The sequence below is a fragment of the Nannobrachium achirus genome (genome assembly GCF_963921795.1).
Source record: "Nannobrachium achirus genome assembly, chromosome: 18".
NCBI lineage: Eukaryota > Metazoa > Chordata > Actinopteri > Myctophiformes > Myctophidae > Nannobrachium > Nannobrachium achirus.
In genome coordinates, this window is record NC_137825.1 from 43,103,986 (window position 1) to 43,128,468 (window position 24,483).

At 44.0% G+C, this 24,483-nt stretch overlaps 2 protein-coding genes across 2 annotated transcripts in view; both read right to left on the reverse strand.

Annotated features, from left to right (window-relative positions):
• Positions 1 to 327: 327 nt before the first annotated feature.
• Positions 328 to 13,770, reverse strand: LOC308303421 (protein kinase C and casein kinase substrate in neurons protein 3-like; the record flags this gene model as incomplete). The annotated part of the gene is made up of 9 exons (XM_080747782.1): positions 328 to 440; positions 1,699 to 1,778; positions 2,378 to 2,445; positions 3,206 to 3,326; positions 6,610 to 6,785; positions 8,920 to 9,075; positions 10,544 to 10,779; positions 13,253 to 13,409; positions 13,714 to 13,770. The coding sequence occupies 9 exons, from the start codon at positions 13,768 to 13,770 to the stop codon at positions 328 to 330; spliced, it is 1,164 nt and encodes a 387-aa protein (XP_080603908.1).
• A 9,263-nt stretch (positions 13,771 to 23,033) lies between these two features.
• Positions 23,034 to 24,483, reverse strand: part of LOC308303411 (SH3 and multiple ankyrin repeat domains protein 1-like) — a gene marked incomplete at its 3' end in the record, with an annotated part of 51,042 nt that continues 49,592 nt past the window's right edge. Inside the window, exons 26-27 of the mRNA XM_080747769.1 lie at positions 23,504 to 24,400; positions 23,034 to 23,085 (exon numbers count right to left, since the gene is read on the reverse strand). Of these exons, the coding sequence (XP_080603895.1) occupies positions 23,034 to 23,085; positions 23,504 to 24,400 (949 nt within the window). The remainder of the gene's footprint in view (positions 23,086 to 23,503; positions 24,401 to 24,483) is intronic.

The window sequence follows — 24,483 nt, forward strand, 5'->3', positions numbered from 1 at the left end:
AATTTCTTCCAATTCCCAATGCTTTTACTTCTACTCTACTTGTGTTTACTCCACTATATTTATATGAAAACTTTAGTTACTTTGATTGATTATTATTACAAAACATACAAACCACTTCAACCCTATACATTTCGGCCATTTGAAAATAGCCGATCTACAAGCTCACAATAGACTCTGCTATTTTCAAAAGATCTTTATACATTTGAAAACCTGAAATGGGACATTCTGCATAATGAGTTCTTTTGCTTTTGGTACTTTTAGTACATTTTGATGCCAATCCGTTTGTATTCTTTCCACCACTGATGACATGTGACTGGTGATGTGCCGTCAGTCCGCGACTTCCACATAGTTGGCAGGATAGAAGCCCTCCTTGCCCCCACTGAGCACCCCCCGACACCAGCCCTGCTCGTCCTCCTCCTCAACCTTCAGGAACACCTCGCCTGCATGGAAATCAAAAGAAGATGATCATTCATGCATCAGGGCATTCACCAAATATTCGAATATCAAAGTCACTATTCGATGTTGTTCACCGAAGTCGAATATTCGCTCATTTTTATTTTTTTACAGTTTTCTCTTTAAAAAAAATATATAGTCTAGTTTATAAAGCTTGGCTTATAAACCTTAGATAGGAAGTCATAAGAATGAGTTTCAATGCCCCTGATGGATGAATTTGTTAATGCTCTATACCAGGGGTTCTCAAACTTTTTTAGGCCGTGACCCCCAAAATAAACATATTTGAACTGGGGACCCCCACCCTGACAAGCACTTGGAATTGTAGGTGTTACATTTAATGTGACTTGGTTCCGCAGATAAATATTGTGAAAATAGCAGATCTACATGCTCGCGTTGTGAGCATGTAGATCGGCTATTTTCACAATGTTTGCCTCTTGCTGACTTAATATTTGACAGATTGGCCAGTCCTGTCGAATATTCGAATACTTTGAGGTCAAATAATTTGAATACTAAAAATCACTATTCGTGAATGCCCTATCATGCATGGCTGGCAATACCTTTCAAGCAGCAATTCCCAACCTGTTCCCAAACTAGTGCGCTCTGAGGATTTTGCAAGTGGGCCCCCAAATAATTGGCGAAACACAAAGATTTGAATGATGATAGCACTTTACCCCGTCAAGGCCTGAGGCCGATTCTACGAATGCCAGTTCTAAATCGGGTCTCACACTTTCATCAGAAAGCCGCAGCGCGGCAAAAGCCAACGCAAAAATATTAAATGACACAGATGATTTCCCGGTTTATATGGGTTATAAACCAGAGAGTTGGTAACCAAATGGACCCTTACAAGCCCTTGAAGCTCTTTCATTTTACGCGCTCTTGAGTTAAATTATTGTTAAGCGTCTGCATTACTTAATTTACAAGAAGTCTACACAATTAGAGAATGTAGAATTGTTATTTTCTGATCAGCGTTTGCCTGTAGTGATATCTCTCCTATGGCACCACATCAATAGTCAATACAGCATGGAATTGTGGACAGAATCTTATCCAGCGATGACAAAATATTCTACGTTTTGGGTCTGAGAGGCTGCATCTCATCAAACGGTGGTCCGTGGCTCAAATGCCCAATAAACAATGGACCTTGATATGAAAAGGGTTGAAAACCACTGCGCGAATGCATGCCAAACAGGGAGTCCCTGAAATGAAAAGGCGTGAGAACCACTTGTGTGAAGTACCATACGGTATCACCTGCTCTGAAGGAGAGCTCATCTCCCTCTTCTCCCACGTAGTCGTACAAAGCCCGCACCTTCACGCCCCCGATCATCACCCTGGGAGGGGAGAGGGCAGAACAGTGAGGAGTCGAAAGACATCTGAACATTGTATATACAGTAGGCCTACACTGTGAACTAGGGCTGTCACAATTATTATATAGTCGTCTATTTGCAATTATTTGACGTAATCGCAATTATTTTGCATAATCGTCATAATAGTTTCCATGTTGAGAAATGTTAATATAGTTAAAAACACTTTCAAAAAGTAGTGGAAATAGCAGATCTACAAGCTCACAACGCGACGCGTTGTGAGCTTGTAGATCGGCTATCAATGTTCTTTTTTAAGAATACAATTGTCAAATATGTCAGTAATTTCTTTATATATTTAAGTTATGTGTCATGATTGCAATGTTCTTTTTTAAGAATAAAATGGTCAAATATGTCAGTAATTTCTTTGTATATTTAAGTTATGTGTCATGATTGCCAATGCCAAACAGGAATGTAATTGTCAACGACAAATACACAATTCAATTGTTAATCGCAATTATTTGAGTGACAATTACTCGCTGTGTAAAACGTCATAATCGTGACAGCCCTACTATGAACAGTTTCAATTTGAGAGCTGTTTGTCACAAACTGGACACTGGTTAACGTACGGCCGGTTGACATTCAGTTTCTGGTCACGCTTCTTTCTCTTCAGTCTTTTAACCGGCGGGACCCATTCCTGGTGTAAGACACATACACACAGACATGAGTTTAATGAGTCCTCCGTCAAACAAGATGTTAGAAATCGATACAGACGCCGTGCAAATCCCCGGTGAATCCTCAGAGTGAATGTTAGTAATTAGACCCAAACTCAAAAGGGGGGTCAAAGGGGGCTAAACTGATCGTGAACATTTTGTACTTTCTCTATGTCAGGGGTTTTCAAAGTGGGTGACAGGGCACCCTGGGGTGCCGTGACAGTAGTCCAGGGGTGCCGTGAGATCATTTGATAATATTTGGAATTTATTTGGACACCAGAAAAAATATTTAGTATCATTTTAAACTTGAAGTACAAAGTTATTTTCAGTCAGTTCTAACCAAAATGGCTATTATCTCAACGTTTTCCTTGTTTTAATCACTAAAAACAGCCGATCTACAAGCACACAACCCTCACGATGCGAGGCGTTGTGTGCTTGTAGATCTGCTGTTTTCACTAGTTTAGTACATTTTATAGATGATAAATACAAAACGAACGGTTTTGGACATATAAGGTTTCCACCCGAAAACGACGATATGCTATAAATATAAGGTGCTGGGAGTGAAAATTAGAATGTAGGGGTGCCTCGGATTGAAAAAATATTTATGGGGTGCCCTGAGACAAGAACGTTTGGGAACCCCTGCTCTATGTTATCTCACCCGAGTGTATTCGCAGTGTTTCAAGGAAGAACAAAGTATACAATACTGTTCCTACAGTAATGATAATTTTCGGTCTTGGAATGCACCTCAATCCTTGGCCAGTCAGTGGGCATGCCTGGCCCATGATTGTTCTTCCACCATCTCAGGTCATCCTGTTCACTGATGGACATGAGGGTGTGGTGGAGCTCACTGTAGACCGTCTTCACACTGAGGAGAGAGAGAGAGAGAGAATGATCTAGGAGGCATGGGTTCAGCTTCTCTTGTCCCAATGAGTACTAGTCTACGGCTTGCACGCACGCACGCACGCACACGCACACACACACACACACACACACACACACACACACACACACACACACACACACACACACCTAGGGCATTCACGAATAGTGATTTTTAGTATTCGAATTATTCTACCTCAAATTATTTGAATAGTCGAATATTCGACAGGACTGGCCAAACTGTCAAATATTAAAGTTATACTGTGTAAGTTGCTCAACTAGTGGTCAGTAGCGTTATAGCAAACCGCGGTCGCGTCTGCTTTTTTCGGCCGTTTTTCGCCGCGGACCGGGCCTTCAGACCACCGGGTCCGCCTCGCTGGCTCGCCCGCCTCGCCTCGCATCCGTGGATGTGTCTCGTGTCCCTCTGCGGACCGGCGGTGGGTGGGGAGTTACAGGCTAGACTTCTAGTCCAGCGTAAACAAAGCTGTTAGCAAGCTATTTCCTGAAGAGACGTGATTGGCCGGTAGTGTATCATGTGTGTATGATCTGCAATGTGATTGGCCAACGTATACACAACATATACGGATGATGCAGATGACGTCATTTTGCCGCGAAATCCCGCCCCTGTCACGGCTAAGTAGAAAACATATAAAAAAAAAGGCTTTTGGGGCTGAAATGAACGGAGTGGGGGTTCTAAAACTTTAGCGATTTAATAGTTAGGACAATTTTAAGATATGTTTTATAAAAAAAGTTACATAGTATAACTTTAAGTAAGCAAGAGGCGAACATTGTGAAAATAGCCGATCTACATGGTTGTGAGCATGTAGATCGGCTATTTTCACAATATTTATCTGCAGAACCGAGTCACATTAAATGTAATACGTACAATTCCAAGTGCTTGTCAGGGTGGTCGTCCCCAGTTCAAATATGTTTATTTTGGGGGTCACAGCCTAAAAAGGTTTGAGAACCCCTGGTATAGAGCATTAACAAATTCATCCACCAGAGGCATTGACAACTCATTCTTATGACTTACTATCTAGCCAAGCTTTATAAACTATATATTTTTTAAAGAGAAAACAATTAAAAAAATAAAAATAAGCGAATATTCGACTTTGGTGAACAACGTCGAATAGTGACTTTGATATTCGAATATTCGAATATTTGGAGAATGCCCTAACACACACACTCAGGGTAAACATAAGAATTCATATATATAGCTTCAATATTTTCAGCAAGACTCACAATAGACTGACAATACATTCTCACAAATAGAATGTGTTGTCAGTCTATTGTGAAAAAATAAAGTAACTTTGGAGCTGTTCTTTAAATTATAAAAAGATGTGACATAATTTAGATAACGTCAATAATATCCACACTACAAAATCCTGAGTGTTATAGTTTACACATGGAAGTGCCTCTGACCTTCAGCATCTACTGCTAGGATCTCAGACTTCTCAGCTCAGATCTCAGCTGCTGTACAAAGGTTAGGGACATCTAGTGGTTGATGTCATCACTGCAGTTAATAAGCTCATTCATTTACAGCCAGGACTGAGCAGGCACATGCCCACATACCTGTGCAGTAGCCAAACATTGCCCAATCACTTGGAGAAAAGGCTTTTTTTTTATGCCAACACAATTTCTCTCATATACATACAGTATACTGTATCTTTCTTGCCTCAACCACTGACCCTAAGGATAGAAAGACTCCTGCAGGGTTCCCACACATTTTTACCAATTAATTTCCAAAACTTTTCCAAAACCTTTCCAGAATATTTAACCCAATTTCCAGGACTATATTATAACAATAATTCAGCTCAATAACAGGTCGCTTACTCCTATGCGCAATGCCCAAAGACAGGCAGTGTATGCCAGTGGTTCTCAACCTTTTCAGGCCGTGACCCCCGAGATAATCATGTTTTAACTGGGGACCCGGCACCCTGAGCACTAAGAGTTGAGGAATTTTGTATAACACTGTTCTATTGTGAAAATAACAGATCGTCTATTTTCACAATTTCTGCCTCTAATATTTGCAATTTGGCCCATGTAATTTGTCATTTCAGAGGTATTAACTAAATCAATAACCAAAGACAATGTATAGCTATTCTTTCCAGGACCTTCCAGGACCCTTGATAAATTCCAAAACTTTTCCAGTACTGGAAAAATATTTTTCTAATTTCAAAATATTTCCAGGAATTTCATGACCGTGGGAACCCTGCTCCTGTTATTAGGTGTGTTTTGAACAAGAAACATGGGAAGTGGCATGCTCAGCTCAAGTCTTCACGTGTGCCAAACCAAAAGGCACAACATGGACGGAGAAGGGGCGCCCACTGGCCTAGCGGTCCAGGCGCTGACCACCCATAATAGGCTCGAATTCCTCATTCCCAACGACCTTTGTTGTTTGTCTCCCCCGTCTTTCTGCTTTGCTTTGCTGTCCATCTTGACTTAAAAAACTATCAATAAAGGCAGAAAGGCCAAAAACAAATCTTAAAAAAGGGAAAATAAAGTTGTCAGAGCATAAAGCAATGCAGAAAGAAACAGCCCTAAGCCGCCCTTCAGAGATATGCGGGTGTGACATCTGGTTTTAGAACATGGCTGGCACGTCTATCACATGCACACCCAAAAGTGTTTTTTCTTTTTTACATATTCATTGGTTTAGCATTTAATAATGATCATCCTGTGCAAGACCCAGTCTAGTGACACTTTGTGAGCTTGTAGATCTGATATTTTCGGAAAACGTTTTTTATTTATTTATCTATTTATTTTCGTCCATTACATGCTCAAAATGAGCAAGTGATGGCAGGTATACAGTATGTAATTTATTTGGCACTTGAATACCTTTGTTGGAATAGGACAATAAAGAAAGAAAGAAAGAAAGAAAGAAAGAAAGAAGTACGTCAGGGGAACTTCAACGTTTTCAGGCCAAGGACTCCTTAGTTTCATCTTTTGACAGCACAATCATCAGTGTATTTTGCCATCATGTAATTTTTTTTTTCAGATTTTTAATATTTGACCTCGTCTGCTCGTCTAGCTTTTTCCCCCTCTACACCAAAGCTAACCGAAAATAGCCGATCTAGCGCGAGGCGGTGTGAGCTTGTAGATCTGCTATTTTTGGCTAATGTTCTCCTAATATGGGCGCTAGGGTTCAAGTGGGTTCAAAGTTTCTATCACACAAAGATTTGGAGCCCCCCCCCCCCCCTGTAGTAACTCTGAGGACCCCCTAGGGGTCCCGGACCCCCTTTTGAAGACCCCTGAAGTAGGTGATTCTTTACCCCTCATTGTTGGTGACGTCTAGATGTCGGTGGATGGAGAGGAAGGCCTGCTTGACAAAGCTGACCCTCTTCCTCTCCTCCTCCTGTGATTGGTCAAAAATAGCCTCCATCTCCTCCATATAGCGAGGCGTGTAGGCCGACACGTCCTCCAGGACTTTCTCGTAGCGCTCGCGGACCTGCAAGGAACCAATGAAAGAGGTCGGTTTTTACCATCCCAACATCTACCCGTGCCCTAGCCCTTGTCCCAGGCCAGCACCAATATTCTCTGTGCTAGGGGTCCTCAATGTGTCCGTAGTCCGTACATGGACAAATGTGGCAAATTGTACATTTTCTGTTTTACACATTGTAATGTTCTTATTTTGATCATAAGACCCAATTACTGAACAACAATTACTGTCAAGTCTCCAGGTTTTCTTCTGAATATGTATGACATTGATTTACTACAGCACTATTGCATTTTATGATTCCGCTAAATCTGAGGCCATGGTTCTCAGCAGGAAACCGATGGATTGTGCAGTCCAAGTGGGGAATGAGGCTTTACTCCAGGCGAAGGAGTTTAAGTATCTCGGGGTCTTGTTCACGAATGAGAGAATGCGGAAGATGGAGAAGGATATCAGCCGGAGAATCGGAGCAGCAGGAGCGGTTTTGCAGTCGCTAAATCGCAATGTGGTGAAAAAAAAAAAAAAAAAAGAGTTGAGTCGGAAGGCAAAGCTCTCTGTCTACCGAGCAATCTTCGTTCCTACTCTCACCTATGGTCATGAAGTGTGGGGTCATGAAAAATATCGTTCTCAATTGAAATGGATGGAAGTGTCCACACAGGACGCTACCATCCACTCCAAATGAGAAAGATATTATTTATCTTTATCTTTATCTTGCCCAGTGGGAATGACCCTTTAGGGGGGTGATATTGTGCATGTCGGCTCACTGGAAACGCTGTCACACCAGTGGTTCTCAAAGTGTGGTCCAGGTACGGGTTAGGGTCGATTCATACTCCACTTTTAGGTGAGTTATGGAGGTCCTTGAAATTAAAAAGTTTGAGAACCACTGTGCTGCACTAAATGGAACAGAACTTTAATTAGTATAATTGGTCAGGCCTGTGCGAAGGGAGTAAAGAAGACACACAATTTATTTCCTATATGGCTGCTGTGCATGGAGCCTATCTCTTCTATGCTGGTTCTGAGATGTGTAAATCATTTCTGGCGATCCTCGCTGTCAGGGCTAAATGGTGCATTTATATAGCGCCTGCTTTACAGAGATTGTGATTACATTCACCCATTCACACACATACACCGATGGCTGCTCACCGGGAGCAATTATAGGTGGTTCAGAGTCTAGCTCAACGACTCTTCGACACTAACTCTGGTGTAGCTCGAGCTCGAACTGGGAACCCTTCGGGAACCCTCCGTGTTCTAAGACGTCAACTCTACCCCTGAGCCAATGCCGCCCCTGCTGTCCCCATGTTATGTGGACCTGATCTACGTCTGCATAAACATCGGCCATGGTAACGATAACAACATGCCATAAAAGGAGCCGATCGGCTTGAGAGAATAACAAAAAAAGACTTTCAAGGCTGGAGGAGGGTGTGTTTGGAGACTAGAGATCAGTTCCCTCGGAGGCTTCCTCATATAGCGTCACACTGAATGTCAGCTGAACAAACATCATCCCCATGAATCACTTTGATAAACTCTCTGAGCGAGATTTCATAGGACAAAACGGGGTCATTTGGGGCTGTGTGCAAAATGCGCGAGTGAACTGTGAACTTCCATTGTTTTGTAGGGCAGTGGTTCTCAACCTTTTCAGGCCACGACCCCCAAAATAATCATATTTTAACTGGGGACCCCCCACCCTGACGAGCACTAAGAGTTGAGGCATTACACAACACAGTTCTATTGTGAAAATAGCAGATCTATGGTCACAATGCCTCGCGTTGCAAGGCGTTGTGAGCATGTAGATCGGCTATTTTCACAATTTCCGCCTCTAATATTTGACAATTTGGCCAATGTTTAATTTGTCATTTTAATTGTCACTTTAGAAATGTGCAGATACCCTCTATACACTTAAACCTTATGTTGGTTTGTTTACTGCTGAGTGAGAAAACAACGTTGCACATCAAGATAATCATCTGGGGACGACCCCCCCAATAATTTGGGGACCCCCTTGGGGGTCCCGACCCACAGGTTGAGAACCACTGTTGTATGGGATAAAGTGACCCCCTCTGATCCTCCCCTTTTTTTTCCTTTTGATGGACGCGGCGAGCCCTGCTCAGCATCAGTCATGTGGTGTTGTGTGTGTGTCAACATCTCGCCTCACTTTTTCCTTCTCCTCCGTGGCCTTCTCTCGGGCCAACGTTATCTTCTGTAGTTTCTCAGGACTCAGCTCCGTGTTCTGCCTGGCCGTGGTCTCTTTGTCCACGGCGGTCTTCTCCTTTTGGCAGGCCTTGTGGTAGGCTCCTCGCACGTCGTCCAGCTGCAACAGAACAACAACACGCTACTTAAAGGGATATTTCACTTTCAAAAAAAAGTTTTGTCATTTTATCATCTAATCAGGGTTTTGGGAACACCCAGGACAGGGCAGTTTTTTAATTTCTTCATTCAGTATTTAGATTTTTGATATTCATTTCCCCCCTTTCCAGGACCTTCCTATACAAACCCATTATAACTTCAAACTCCATTTTAACCATGATAGATTCAATGAAATCAACTGTCCTTTTTCTGGTTACTCCTGACACCCTCCGAATGCGTGAGCAGGCAGTGTTTTTTTTTTTTTTTTTTTTTTTTGATAACTTTTTAATTTATTTATGTTTAATCTTTTATTGTTTTTAATCATTTTCATTTCCCCAAAAGATTAATAGAAATCAATGAAAAATGTTATCGAAAAAACACGGCCCTGCTCACGTATTTGGAGGGTGTCAGGAGTCACCAGAAAAAAGGACTGCTGTTTTCATTGAATCTATCATGGTTAAAATGGAGTTTGAAGTTATAATGAGTTTGTATAGGAAGGTCCTGGAAGGGGGGAAATGGGGGTAAATGAATATCAAGTATCTACATACTGTATGAAGAAATTCAATAACTGTCTTGGGTGTTCACAAAAGCCTGATTAGACGATAAAATAAAAATAAATAAAAAAATGAAAAATGAAAGTGAAATATCCCTTTAATTCATTACACACACTCACTATTATAAAAAAGACACATGTATTTATCCTGTTTCCTAACCTCACTTAAAAGAAATGAGAATTGTGCTTTTTATGCTAATGTGTTACACACACTCTCTCACGCACACGTTACGCAGAGGCCTGTTTTCATTAACACTGACCTCCCTTGGCTAAAAGTAAATGCAGAACCTCCCTGTGCACTGTAGTAATCTAATCATCCAGGGTGTGACACGCACATAAAAGATATATTGAGGCCCCTGGAATATCTCGCCAAAATTCTAGTCTTCTTCAGTTTCCCATCATGGGGAACACAAATATGAAAAGCAAAAGACGAATGCAGGCCCATACATTGTCGCACATAGTGCAATGTATGTACAAATATATACCCCACATACTTAGATACATACTGTACAATATGTACATCATATTACATATTACTTTCAATTATTTCATTTCCTGCCCCAACCCAAGATTCCTAGTTGGTCCAGGCCGCCACGCCCGAGAAAAGGTTGAGAAACACTGGGTTAGGGTCGATTCATACTCCACTTTTAGAGCCTAATTTATTTCGGTTCGACTCTGTCTAAACTATGATATGACGTCATTCAGAGGATCGGGGGGGGGGGGGGGGGGGCGGGTAACGTTATTAAATAGGCTCCGAATGACGCCATATCATAGTTTAGACAGAGCCAAACCGTTATAAATTAGGCTCTAAAAGTGGAGTATGAATCAACCCTCAGAAAACAAACAGAGGACGTACAGTAAGGAGGGTTTTTTTTTAGACCTTTTTCAGCTTTTTGGCCCAGGGCTTCTGAGCACGTGAGAAGCTTGTGTTGTTGTCGTGGGTCTCCTTGAAGCCACAGAACATCTTCTTGGGGAAGGTCTCCTTCTGCCAGGTCCTCATCCTGTCCCCTTCCTCTGACACCAGGGACTGGGAGATGGACGCGTGGAGGACGGACAGCCGCTCCGTGGAGGAGAAGAAACACTGCCACGCCCTCATGAGAGAGCCGTACAGGGGTCCTGCATGGGAGGGGGACGGATAAGAGAGGAGAGCATCAGTGCTGCAATCTGGAAATACTAATAATATGTTAACATGTGTATGTTTAATTGTTTATAGTTTTACCTTTTTTATTCATCATCTTTTTTTCCCCAAAAAATATATTAAAAATAAATGAAAAAGTTATGAAAAAAAACATGACCAGCTCACGTATTAGGAGGGTAGTATGTGTCACCAGAAAAAAAAGACGATGAATCTATCATAGTTAAAATGGAGTTTGAAGTTACAATAGGAATGGGCCCTGGATGGGGAGTGTCTGATAAAATCAAAATCTAATATCTAAATATTGAATTAAGCAAATTAAAAACTGTCCAGGGTGTTCGCAAAAGCCTGAGTAGACGATAAAATTACCAAAAGTTTTTTGGAAAGTGGAGTATCCCTTTAAGTACCAAAAGTAGAATGTACTCATTGTGCAGAATGTCAAAATTAACACTGTTTCAAATGTATAAAATGTATAATCTTTTGAAAATAGCATATGAACTATTTCAAATGGGCTGAAGTGGTCAATTTATGTTTTGTAATAATAATCTAAATCTACAAAGTAACTAGTTACAGTAACTAAAGTTACAATATGTGCCTCTGAGATAGACTTGGAATAGAAGTAAAAGCAGTGAAAATTGTTAATACTCCAGTAAAGTAAAAAAAAAAGAAAGAAATTGTATAGGTACAGACAGTACTTGAATAAATGTACTAGTAGTTACTTTACACCATTGCCAAGAGGAGAGGTCTGAGAGAGAGCTAAAGGGTGAGTCACAAATGATGGAACCAATGAGGAAATAATTATCTCCATCTGCCCACTGGAAACAAGCTAGCGCAGATGCATCCATTTGGTGGGAATGGAGCATTAGATGCAATCCCAGTCACAAGATCAAACGGATCTAATATACACGGTAGAACATGGGACATTGTTCTTTATTTCTCTCTTTTTTTGCGGGTGGGTGGTCCGCCCTTTTGTAATTATTTTTGGGAATGATTAGTATAGGAAAAGATTAAAAAGATCTCATACAATATGTGTGAAAAAGTGTTGGACCCAAGAAATACCTAGAATATAAAGCAGAAAGTGCTCCCATTAAGAGGATTTTATTCAGTGCAATAACGTGCAAGCTCTTCCTCAGACTTCTGAAGTCTGGGGAAGAGCTAGTTGCTCAAAACATTAAATAAAAGATCTGATTAGATAAAATCCTCTTAAACCATTAAAACAGGGAAAGCATCCGTGTCATTTTAGAGTTACAAATATAGTTTTTCAGAAAACTCTTTAGGATATAGAACAGTGGTTTAGATAATACAAGCTCACGTGAGCTTGTACATATACTATTTTTGAAAAATCTTGAAAGTTTTACTCACATCTTCTCTTCTGAGGGTTCCTGGCAAAATACATATCATTTTGGAGCTCCTTGGCACGAAAAGGTTTGAGAACTACTGATTAAGAAGGCATTTGTAGAATCGGTCTTAATGAGTAAATGGGAGCAGATCATTCTGCTTTAATCTACACTAACCACCGATGGAGACACCTTTGGGGTTGGGGCGAGGGTTGGATGGTACAGGATCTTTCCTGTACCATCCAACCCTCGCCCCAGACTCTGGCCAAAATTGATCCTTGACCAGGAAGGGGCACATGTTCGAGACCAAGTTCTTAAAGAGGCCAACGTAACTTTTTGATGGCCCACGAGGCCTGAACATTGAATGAAGATTGCACTGAGACATAGCGATGCAAGCCGATACAGTACGTGCAAACACAGGCTGTACATTATGTTGCTTTATTTAGCTAGGACAGTGGAGAGACAGCAGGTAACCGAGGGCAGAGAGACAGGGGGAAGGATTATGTGGGGCGATGTCTGGTCGGCTACCGGCACGCCCCTTTCCCCTCCCTTCTAAAGCAGTGCATCTCAAACTCCCCTTAACTCTGACAGTGTACACAAATGGAACCAAATGAACCCTGGCGGGTTCATTTGGTTCCATTTGTGCACTGTCAGAGTTACAGACTTGTATGGATCAATTTAGACCCCCCTAAAGGAACCCACAGAGTCCCTGGAATCCACTTTGAGAAGCAATGTTCTAAAGCATTTAGAAAAACTCCGGCTTTATTAATACTTCAGGCTCTCCTCCACAAACCGCTCCCAGGTCTGTTGAAACGCCTCGACACCTCCCTCACTGCTCACCCGCTCCCACATGATACACATGCTTCCCAATATGGTGTGTTATCCTCAGTGTGTCTCACTTTGGCTGTCGTAGTCTCCTGGGCGTGTGAGAAGGGGAGGAGGGAGAGCTAGAACAATGGCATAATTCCCATTTTGCTTATCCACAGAGGCGGCATATCACACAATAAGGCTTTGAGCTCTTCAGACTACATCATGTCTGAGCATTAAAAAAAAAATGCTGATCGTTTTCAGGTCATTGTGGCTCTCTGCAGGTCGCCATTGTTATTGTAATACTTACGAGAATCCACTATGGCCTTCCATTTGCTACTCCACTGGCTGAGTTGCTGAGCATACTGTTTTTCCACTTTGGCCCTCTCCAGGAAGCAGGCCATGATGTCATTGCAGGCCTGGTAGGCCTGGTCAGTACGGTGCACCGTTCGATCATAATGACCTGGCTGGTTAGACGAGGAAACGTAAAGAGACAGGTAAATTGGGGTGGGTGGGTATAGCTAGATAATGTAGATAGACAGACAGATAGATAGATTGATAAATAACAATAGAAAGATGCACACAACATACATACAGTACCACTGATGCACAAACACACACACACACACACACACACACACACACACACACACACACACACACACGCGCACACACACACGCACACACACACAATGCTGATGCTGGACATTATGACAATTTCCAATGTGGCTGTTTTCTCAAATTATGCATCTTTAAAAATATCCTCCTCACCATCCAGAAGCTCTGCTTCTTAGCATCCTCAGGAGGATCTTTTGGGAGAGCCGCCATTATAGGGGAATCGTCTGGAGTGGAGAGGGAGTGGAACTGTCATTGCCGCTTCATCAGATAATGCCATGAGTGGTTTTACTTTAAGATAAACATCTTCCTATCGTCGGACAGTTGATAACCATAAAATAACGGAACACTTTATTGACAAGCATGAAATTAATCAAAGAAAATGCTTTAGGGAATGGTGTGCTTTGCGCAATGGCTTATGTCACCACAGGCTGCCTGCGTAATGTGCAGATATAGTGAGCTGACTGCATCATAAACAGAACCATCTCCTCTGCTCTGTGTAGTAGTGTCTCGTATCATGTAATTGGCTTCTGAATCCTAGCAGCACGTCTTGTTGAGCGCAGTACCATGGCAACCTGGAAGACTCTGATGAGCTGTTATTTATACCGTAACTGTTGCTTTCATACACCCCAAGCGCCGTGCATACGTGAATAAGGGGACTGACATTCCCGGCGGCGAAGTGGAATTCACAGGGCAGGAATCTGACAGCCGGAATAGAACAGCCGCTCCGGCATTCCTCTCCGCAGCCGTCCCAAAATAAACAGCAGGGAAAGGTCATCTTTCCTTTAGCTCTAGCGCCAGGCCTATTAGCCTCGGCTGTCTACCACTCTCGCCCCACCTGCCATTATGGTATGGGAGATCAAGCACAACAAGCACAACAAAGTCTACCAGGGAGGAGATTTCTGTTTTGCGGCGTACAAAAGTTGGGTGGAAAGTTTTAAAGGGAATAAACTCTATATAATCGACGTTGTGCACAGTGTGTGAAGACCATCAGGGCTATACCATGTGTCGTAGAAGTACTGCGAGAGCGAGACGCGCATAAACATTCGCTTACATACAGACTTATTTCTGTCTGCGTAGCCAGCTGCACACACTGCCTGTCTGAGCCGCATGAGAGGGACTAACCACACCTCATCACAAGACTCTGCTAGTCAGAGTCAGGCTGCTCTTAAAAAGGAACTGCATGTTTATCTTCGCTCTTTCTCTCCCCCTCTCCTCCTGTGTGATGGTTATTAAATACTGCTGGTGTTTAGAAATATTGTCATGTATGACTTGAAGCATTGACCAATTCCACCAGGTCACACTATTGTCATGATCCTTAACAGAATCCCCCCCCATGCTCGCTCACACACACACACACACACACACACACACACACACACACACACACACACACACACACACACACACACACACACACACACACACACACACACACACACACACACACACACACACACACACACACACACACACACACACACACGCACAGTTTTTCACATCCTAATTCGGTCCCCTGGCAAACACCGTCAGATCATGCAGAGCACAAAAGAGCAGACTGTGAGAGCACCAACTGCACGGTCTACCCTTAGTGAGTGCGTGACTAAAGAGCCAGACCCAAGCGTTTTGCCATACTGTAATTCAAGATGCAATCAAACTGCCCCTAGGACTTTGATGAGAAACAATCCTCGTGTTCTTGTAAACACCGAACAGAAGCCATGCCCGGGACAAACCCGCACTTACAGTTTTCTCAGAATCACCAGTGATTACCCAAGTGACCACTTGTTAGGACTGCTGAGGATTTCACTCCATTTCTCTCTCTCTCTCTCTCTCTCTCTCTCTCTGTCACTTCTCCCTCTCCGTCTACCCCTCTCTCCCTGTGTGCCTCTCCTCCTATGTAACCCATGCTACTCTTTCCTCACTCACTGACCCAATTCCCCCTGACACTTAAAGTCACACACACACACACACACACACACACACACACACACACACACACACACACACACACACACACACACACACACACACACACACACACACACACACACACACACACACACACACACACACACACACACACACACAGAGAATTATTGTTGATCCCAGGGTGAGCGTGAGTCACAGTCACCACGGCGATGCGAGCAGGAAAGTTAAACAAAGTTAATTGCAACACTTGTCAACCGGCCGAGGGTAGATAAATGAACTAAAACAACAACCACCGTACCTCTCTTGCTCTCCTCCCCCGTCATCTGTGGTGTCCTATCCTAAAACTCATTCCACGGACGATCACTCCTGTTCTTCTGCTCTCTCTCTTATTACTGTCTCACCATCTCCTCCTTTTCCTTTCCTGTGGTGGACTTGACTGGCTCCCTTCTCTGTCCTGAGTGTTAGGTTTGCGTTGCCCCTATTGGACTATCCCCCTCTGCCCTTACCCCCCCCCCCCCCCCCCCCCCCCCCCACCCCACTGTGTAGCACAAAAACAGCTGGAAGAATTCCCCTCCTCTCTCTCTCTGTCCAGTCCCTCCCTCCATCTCAATGTGGTGCTAATGAACGGTAGTGCCAACGCGCTAGGCGAGCCCGGGAAGGGAATGCGAAATTCATTTAGGCAATCTGCTGGTCACAGTACTGTGTCAGTGTGCCACACAATCATGTGAGCTCATTAGCGTGTGAGTGTGTGTGTGTGTGTGTGAGAGAGAGAGAGGGGGGTCCCATGAACCAGCGCTCACATGGCCCTGTACTCCTTTGTGAGCGGGCATTCTCCTGTGGGGCCTGTGTCAAAGTCTATGGGTCATTATGGTATCGGCTCTCTCTCTGGCCTAGGCCTACTACTCTCTTTTGGATATATGCCAGGGGGTTCCACATGCAGAAGGTGGAAACCAGCCCCAGTGCAGGGAAACCTCTGAATCACAGACTTGTTTTTCCCTTCGATTGTCACACCCCACGGGCATCTTTCCGAGTGGCGTGGTGTGTTAATACAATAACTGTTTGCTTTCAATGGAAGCGGCCTGTCCTGTCCTGTCCCAGTGAGCACTCCACCCCACACATACACACACACATCTAGCTTATATGAGTGTAATCCTCAACATGAACACAAATTGAACATGAACTAATGTTGTGACTCCATGGCCGCAGATACAGTACAGGACCTCCCTGTTGTGCAGCTTGGGAAAACACTGGTTGAATAAGATATAATCAAGAGTTATACAATTTGATTGCGACCGTAGGTCGTAGATTAGTATGTAAACGGTCAAAGCTTGTCCGTATGTATTGTTCTCTGTCACGCCTGATACTGTGTGATTTCAGGGGATCCACTCTAACAGAATGGGTTTTCCGCTCTGACATCACGCTCTGGCTTCACTGTGATGTCACACTAACAGAATCCCTTTTATGCCCATATATGGAGTTCCCTGATGTCATCAATATTAAGGCCATATCTAACAGGACTTCATATGGGAATGAAGCCCCATGATGACCCCTGGTACCCATATATGGAGAATTGGAGATCCATGTACTGTATATGGAGATATGCTGTGAGAGCCCAAACATGCTTACTCAGTTATTTGTTATGTGAAAGTCCTATGACGTCTATGACATCGGACATCATACCCTTTTATGCCCATACATGGAGATACCTGTCTGTAGAACCAGCCACACAGATATGGCTGTCTTGGCCATCTGCCTTGGCCATATATGGATTCTGTTAGTGCCGATGTGGCCCCCATATATGGGTAACTGGTCAGATATACATCACTGGCCAGATGGCCAAGAATTGGCGCGACCTCTGCATGAGGCGTCTTACTAGTATACATACCTATACAATCTACTGATGATGAAGCCTGCCAGATCACGATAGCGTCACACAAACACCTGCCCCTCTCTGGGTCAGCACTCTGTCATCTTAATCAACATCAAAGAATGCTCCTGAAACATATTGGAAACGATGGCAGAAGGATTTGACATACTCGGACATCGGCCCTATACAATATCCCTGTGATGAAGTTGTTTGCGGAGATCCAACACAGACACGCATCAGCTGTTTTCAGAAGACCAAACCTCAAAATTAAAGACGTCTGCACCCACATTACTGAAGAGCACATGGAAACCATCATGGTTGACCTCCCAATTGTCTCTGTCACATCGGCGTACAAGCCACCCTCAAGCCCTCAAACACAGAACCACCAGAGAGATGCAAGAGGACATTCAGCACATCTTGGGGCCAGGGACGTGCAGAGAATGTTAGAGAGGCAGGGGCTGACATTTCTAAAAGGGCCTTTTGGTGGATAAATATTGAAAATAGCAGACCTCCAAGCTCACAACGCGTCGAGCTTGGAGGTCGGCTGTTTTCGGTGCTTGATACCACACTGAACTAAGCATTATCAAGTCAATACTGGAGATGTGGCGTAACGGCATGGATTTCTACACAGAGAGGGCAATTCTTTCAACATAAGATGCTGCATTCAAGTTCAGGAGAGTTACTTTGTACATGGCAATTCTCTTGCATGCTGCCTTCAGGTATAGCATGGAAAGAGGGCATTTGCATTTCTTTTTCCATAGTAAAAACTGCATTTATGGTCTGGAAAGGGCGCTTTTTACAGACATATAAAAGGGAAGGGGCTCAAGCCCCCTTAGATGTCTATGTGTGCATGTGCCTGCTTGGGTCTTTGAGAGCAACAACTGAGATGGCAATGAAGTCGATACCTGGCTCGAGTCCAAACACCTTGGGTCCAAGCAGCTAGATTAAGTCCAAACACCTGATTGTAATGCATAACTACCCCAAACTAAAACACATTAGTAAATTGTAATTTGCTCCTGAATCTTTCCACAGCACCAAATGGAGATGAGGATGTACTGTAACCTAAACATTGCTTGTGTGAGCAGCGAAATATCATCCACAACTGTGAAGGAAGTCCTGGACCCTATCCAGGGGCGTCACACCAAATTCTGGGCCCTGGGTACAAGGATTCACTGCGGGCCCCCCATGAATGTTAACTATTGAAAAATATCAGATATACAAGCTCACAGCGCGGCACCGAGTGCCGCGCTGCAAGCTTGTAGATCTGCTATTTTTGAAAAAAATGTGAAAATGTGTGCAAGAAACCCATGTTTCCATGTCAGTGATGCTCAAACTTTTTCATGTGAAGGACCCCCAAAATGTTAAGAATTTGGCCACGGACCTCCATCTCAAAATATTTTGTTCCAGGGACCCCCCCCCCCCCGGAAACAAAATTTGAGTTACAAATGTTCGCTTAAAAAATAAATATTCAAAGATTTGCACACATTTTCACGACTTTTCAAAAATAGCAGATCTACAAGCTCGCAGCGCGGCACTGTGAGCTTGTATATCTGCTATTTTTCAATAGCTAAAGTTACTAGGGCCCCTCCACCTTGGGCCCTGGTAACTCAGTCCCACTTTTCTACCCCTTGTGACGCCCCTGACCCCATCCTCCACACCCAGCACCGAACAATTGCCAGAGCTGCGCTTCAAGCAACAACCGTCCCATTCCGCAGAAGGTTCAGCCTACAGAAAGCTTGTCGGTTGTTTGGCATTCATTCCAACAGGAGATGGAACATTCCTTGCAGCATACCACCACTATAGTTTCACAGACTTGGTGAAAAGGTCTACATACCAAGATGAAGCCAAACAGAATACAGTACAACCCTGGGCTATCAGGAGCTACAATAATAAGCTGTGGTTGCTGTTAAAGATATGTGTTAAGACACCAGGAAGAGTAGCTGCTGTGACTGTGCAGTAAACTAATGGGGATCTAATAAATCAATCAAATCAAATTATCATTTCTTCCTCTACCATGGAGACTGGAAGGAAAGACTGGAAGGAGATGATAGAAACATGATGAAAAGGAGCAGGAAGGCATAGGCCACATTTCACCATACCATACTCATAACCACAACGGTAACGGAAAACCTTGCTGCATCACAGCATGTGGCCAATGGTCATACTGTAGCTAAATCTGCAGACGACTGAGAACACAGCCAAACAGTGGTGTCAGATTAACCAATCTGGCTAGCCATCGTCAAAGAAAAGGGAAAACAGCGCCCTCTCCGTTTCGTTCCTTTTCAGCATTAGAGAGTCTTCTTGAGAGATTAGATTAACCACAATCAGCCATGCACAAGCCTTTTGCAGTTGTGTACTTAAAGAGAGATTTCACTTTCAAAAAAACCTTTTAGTACTCAGTAGGTGTCTCACTAGCTCTAGCTGGTCCTCAGAGCTACTACAGAGGGTCCTCCAAAACGTCCAATCCTTTTTATATTAACAACTTGAACCCTAGTGTCAATATTCTGAGAACTGTAGCCAACAATAGCAGATCTATAAGCTTGTAGATCGGCTATTTTCGGCAAAGAGGTTTGGTATAGAGGGGAAAAAGAGCAGACTAAGTACAGAGTAAAATGTCACGTTTATTAGGTAATGACGGCTCAAGTAGTTAAATATCTGAAAACACAAATTGACATGAATCCAAAATACACTGATGACTGTGCTGTCAAACGATGAAACTATATGGAATCTATGAGAAGGTTGTGGGGGTCCCTGCTCCATCTCTCTCTCAGCCAAGGGGTCCTTGGCCTGAAAACGTTGAAGACCCCTGCCCTCTTGTACATACCAGTCAGTGGAGGACGTCCTGCTGAGCTTTGCCACCCTGTTCACCTGGGGCCTGCTTGCCAACACTGCCAGAAAAGAGGGTCACTGGATAGCCTGTCCACAGTGGAGCCTGGGGAGATGGGTGGTATTGCAGGCAAGAAAACTCAGTGTGTGGCGGGTAAGAATGGAGGCGAGACCGTCAGTTTATTCAGCATTTATTTCAACACCTTAGTTATAGCTCTATCATAATTTTTTTTAAATCAGTATATATATATACTTTATTTCCTTTAAAACAAAATGTCATATATACCTCTTATCTCTGCATACTTACGCTCATTACTGTATAATAGTCATACTTTGTTATGTTTTTCACTAGTCCTAAAATACTCTTTGTTAAATCATAGATGCATGTAATGCTTTCTACACTACCGCGCTGGCCACTTTCCCATTTCCACACTGTCACTGAAGTAGCATCCGTCACACAAGTAGCATTGAGGCATTTCAGAATGAGAACGAGGACACTCATAAGTGCGTACTCACGGAGAATATGCATAAAACGTTGTCAGTTTCATGAGGGCGGGTTGGGGGGATGTCGTAACACGGCGAGCAGTATAGAAAGCATTCTACAGGTAAAACCAAAGCTGAAACAAAAAGACAATAAATAAACGAAATAACAAATAGCTTCAAATAATTTGTCCACACTATTTGGAAGACAGAGATTCTTAAAATGTTTACATACTTAGTAATTAACACCCTTTAACCGTTGATAAATAAATTATACTATGTTTCTTTTTGTCATCATCATTATTACATGTAGACCTATAACTGACATGTTTTCACCTTACAGTTGAATTCACTGCAGGGAGCAGCTAACTGGCATGTAAAAAAAAAAAAAAAAAGCCAGATCATTTGTGTTTAACTCTATGTACTAGAAGTATGACACTGTGAAAAAGGTTTCCTTTCCGATAAGAGATTTTCGAGGGGGTTAATGTGTGGAATAGGGCAACATTAGGATTGTCAAGTGGTGTGAAAAATACAGTGTCCTCTGACAATTATAAATGTGTTTTTGTAGAAGGCAACAGAGATAGAGGGATGGGGACTGGGGACGGGCGGGTATCAGACCAGTGGTTCTCAGACGTTTGTGTACAAATGGAACCAAACTGACCCATAAGGGGTCTGTTTGGTTCCATTTGTACAATCTCAGAGTCATAGACATGTAAGGATCAATTCAGAACCCCTTAAAGGAGCCTTGAGTGTCCCTGGACCCCACTTTGGAACCACTGTATTAGATCAGTGGTTCCCAAAGTGGATTCCAGGGACTCTGTGGGTTCCTTTAAGAGGGTCTAAATGGACCCATACAAGTCTGTAACTCTGACAGTGTACAAATGGAACCAAATGAACCAGGTTCATTTGGTTCCATTTGTACACTGTCAGAGTTATGTGAAAGTTTGAGAACTACTGTATTAGATAACAAGGCAGGCTGACAGACACACAGACAGACACACACGGCCAGACACGCAGGCTCACGGAGACTGAAAGCTGAGGAGGTCAGGCAGACAGACTAGCAAGTAAAAAAGCCCTTTTTGATTGGAGTGTGAGAGAGCTGTCAACATTATGGCCTCAATGAGGATGTGTCCATCGTGTGCCACCTGTGCTATGTTCGTAAACATTGATATTGTCTAAGAAAAACATCAATTTGCAGTGTAAAATAACATGCAAACCTGTTAACTATCCTTCTCCTCTGCCCAAAATCCACCTTTACTTCTCAATGTAATAACTATGATAATGTCATTTCGCTGCGGTATGTCTACTGGATATTCCTCATTATGCACATCTCGGATACAACAATTCTTAAATTCCCTGACCGATTTTAAATGAATGATTGCAGTCAGCACTTGTAACAATAAAAAGCAATCAAATGGTTCTACTTTTAGTGAATCCCTGTTAAAACATAGGATATATTCAGTGCTCGCAAAGTACATACATACAAAGCATATTGGGGCATCATTCAGGCAGATAGGGCTAAGAAATAATCAGTGTAAAAAAAGACTATACTCTTGTTATCTATTCATTTCATCCGTCATGATTTACAAATATCATTTTTCACTGTTTTTAGGGCCATGTTCTGACTTTGGCTTGTGTCCTGCAAGTCAAGCAGGAATGAATTCCCCTTCACAGCCATTCCGTGCTTCAAATAGCTTAAAGCTACTACAGTGAAGCTGGAATGCGGCCCTTGCTTTGTGTCAGGGGTTTGCCACAGTCAGTAGAAGCATTTCTTGAGGTTGACTTTTCGCTCGGCAGCTTCGCCATCTCTTGACTCAAATAAAAATCAGTGTTTTTCCCAGTGCTACAAAGCAGCAAATGGTGAGAGAATATAATAGTTTGTGTGCGTATGAGTGTTTGTGGTATTTGTGTGTGAGTGTGTACGTGTGCATGTGCTGTGTGTGCTGTGTGTGTGTGTGTGTGTGTGTGTGTGTGTGTGTGTGTGTGTGTGTGTGTGTGTGTGTGTGTGTGTGTGTGCGTGTGCGTGCGCGTTTGTGTGTGTGTGCACCTGTTGTGTTATTGTATCCGTAACTGTTAAATAACTGCATCTGTGGACATGGTTTATTTTCAGTCGTACAGCATCATCGTCATGTGACGATTTCCTTTCTTGACCAAAGAAAACGACTGCCGCTCTTCACACATAGCAAATTGCTGTTTGCGTGATCACACCATTTCCCTGTGTATACCTTCCCTCGAGTCTGAGTTCCATACAACCAGATTGTGTCCACTTCTCCCGCTCTCTCGCCCATCTTCTGTTACAGTTGGTCTTTGTCAGTCTGTACCACTCTCTCTCCCTTTCTCTCGGCTTTGAGTCCCCCCGCCTGCTTTCATTTGATCAGTCTGTGTCTTGGGGAGGAGGAGTGACATGCAAGGGAGAAAAGAGACGCCTGGGGAGAGAGGGAGGGCAAATAAAGGAATAAGAACAGGCAGGAAAAGAGAGGACAAGGGAGCACACTAAATGGCGTGACCAATGAATAAATAAAGACAAACTAGAGATAAAAGAGAGGTAAGACAGAGAAAGACTCGAAAGAACTGAGGTGATAGAGAGAGACGGGAATAGAGGCAAGACTGAATACTGTAACAAATCATATCTAATGAGAATCTAACCAAGGAAAGGGGGGATGGACCCAGGCGACTCGCGTGGAAGGAAAGACATTTTAGGTTTTCCTTCTCCATCCTTCCTTTTGATCCCCCCAACCCCAACCCCTGCCCGCCTCACACTCCAGCTCTCCCCGGTCGACCCAATCTCCATGATGCCGCGTGCGTTTCTCCGTTTGTAGGTCGGGGCGTTCCCTCCCGCCTCACCTGTCCGTGAGTTTCTTCAGTGCCCTCTCGATGTTCATGCGGTGCCCGACGCGCGTCACCCCCAGGTCCAGGAAGTCGTCCTTGGTGAGCGAGGGCAGGTGCGAGCCGTCGATCTCGTTGTCCAGGAAGCGCTCCCGGTGCTCGCCGAGGTTCAGGTAAGCCAGCCAGTCGGCCACGTCGTACTTGGTCCAGTAGGGCAGGGGCTTGACGGCAAAGGGCTTGGCGGCGGGAGGAGGCGTGAAGTGCGGGTAGCTGAGGCACGAAGGGCTAGGCGGAAGGTGCATGGGAGAGGCGGCCCCGGATAGGAACTGGGTAGGGGAGAGAGAACGGGAAACCAGGAGGGTGTTGGGAACTGCGACCCCCGACGGGGAGTACAGAGGCTGGGCGGACGGGTTGTAGGTGTCTCCCAGAGGGTGGCCTGGAGAGGGAGGGGTGAGGGGAGCGGGGAAGTCAAAGGGGTTGTTGTAGATGGGGGTGCTGGGGAGGATGGGGAGGGACGACGGTCTCGGAGGGGCTGGATTGGGCTGCTCAGAGGCGTACATCAGAGGACTGGGGGCACGCCGCCGGGAGGGCCTGGACCTAATCTCCTGGCCGGCGCTGCCCTGGAAGTCGAATGTCTGTCGGCCGAACTTGGCCCGGTGCTTGGGCGACGTCGGGTACGGGGAGTAGGTCGGAGAGAGCGGAGGGTGGGAATGGACCGGCGAGGAAGGCATCTGCGGAGAAGGGGAGCGGGTCCAGTTGCGCTGTATTGGCACCTGGTTGGTCGGGGACATGGAAGGCGTGGCAGACAGGTTGGGGTTGAGGATCTGGCGATGCTGGGGGGAGGAGGTAGGTAAGGGTGAGGTGGAGCGGCCAGTTGGAGGGCTGTGGAATGCATCAGAGTAATCCGCTGAATACCTGGAAGACAAAGATCAGGCTGATTAGTCCTTTTGCCCACCGATTTTAATTTGAAACTTCCTATATTCCTATATAACCCTCCC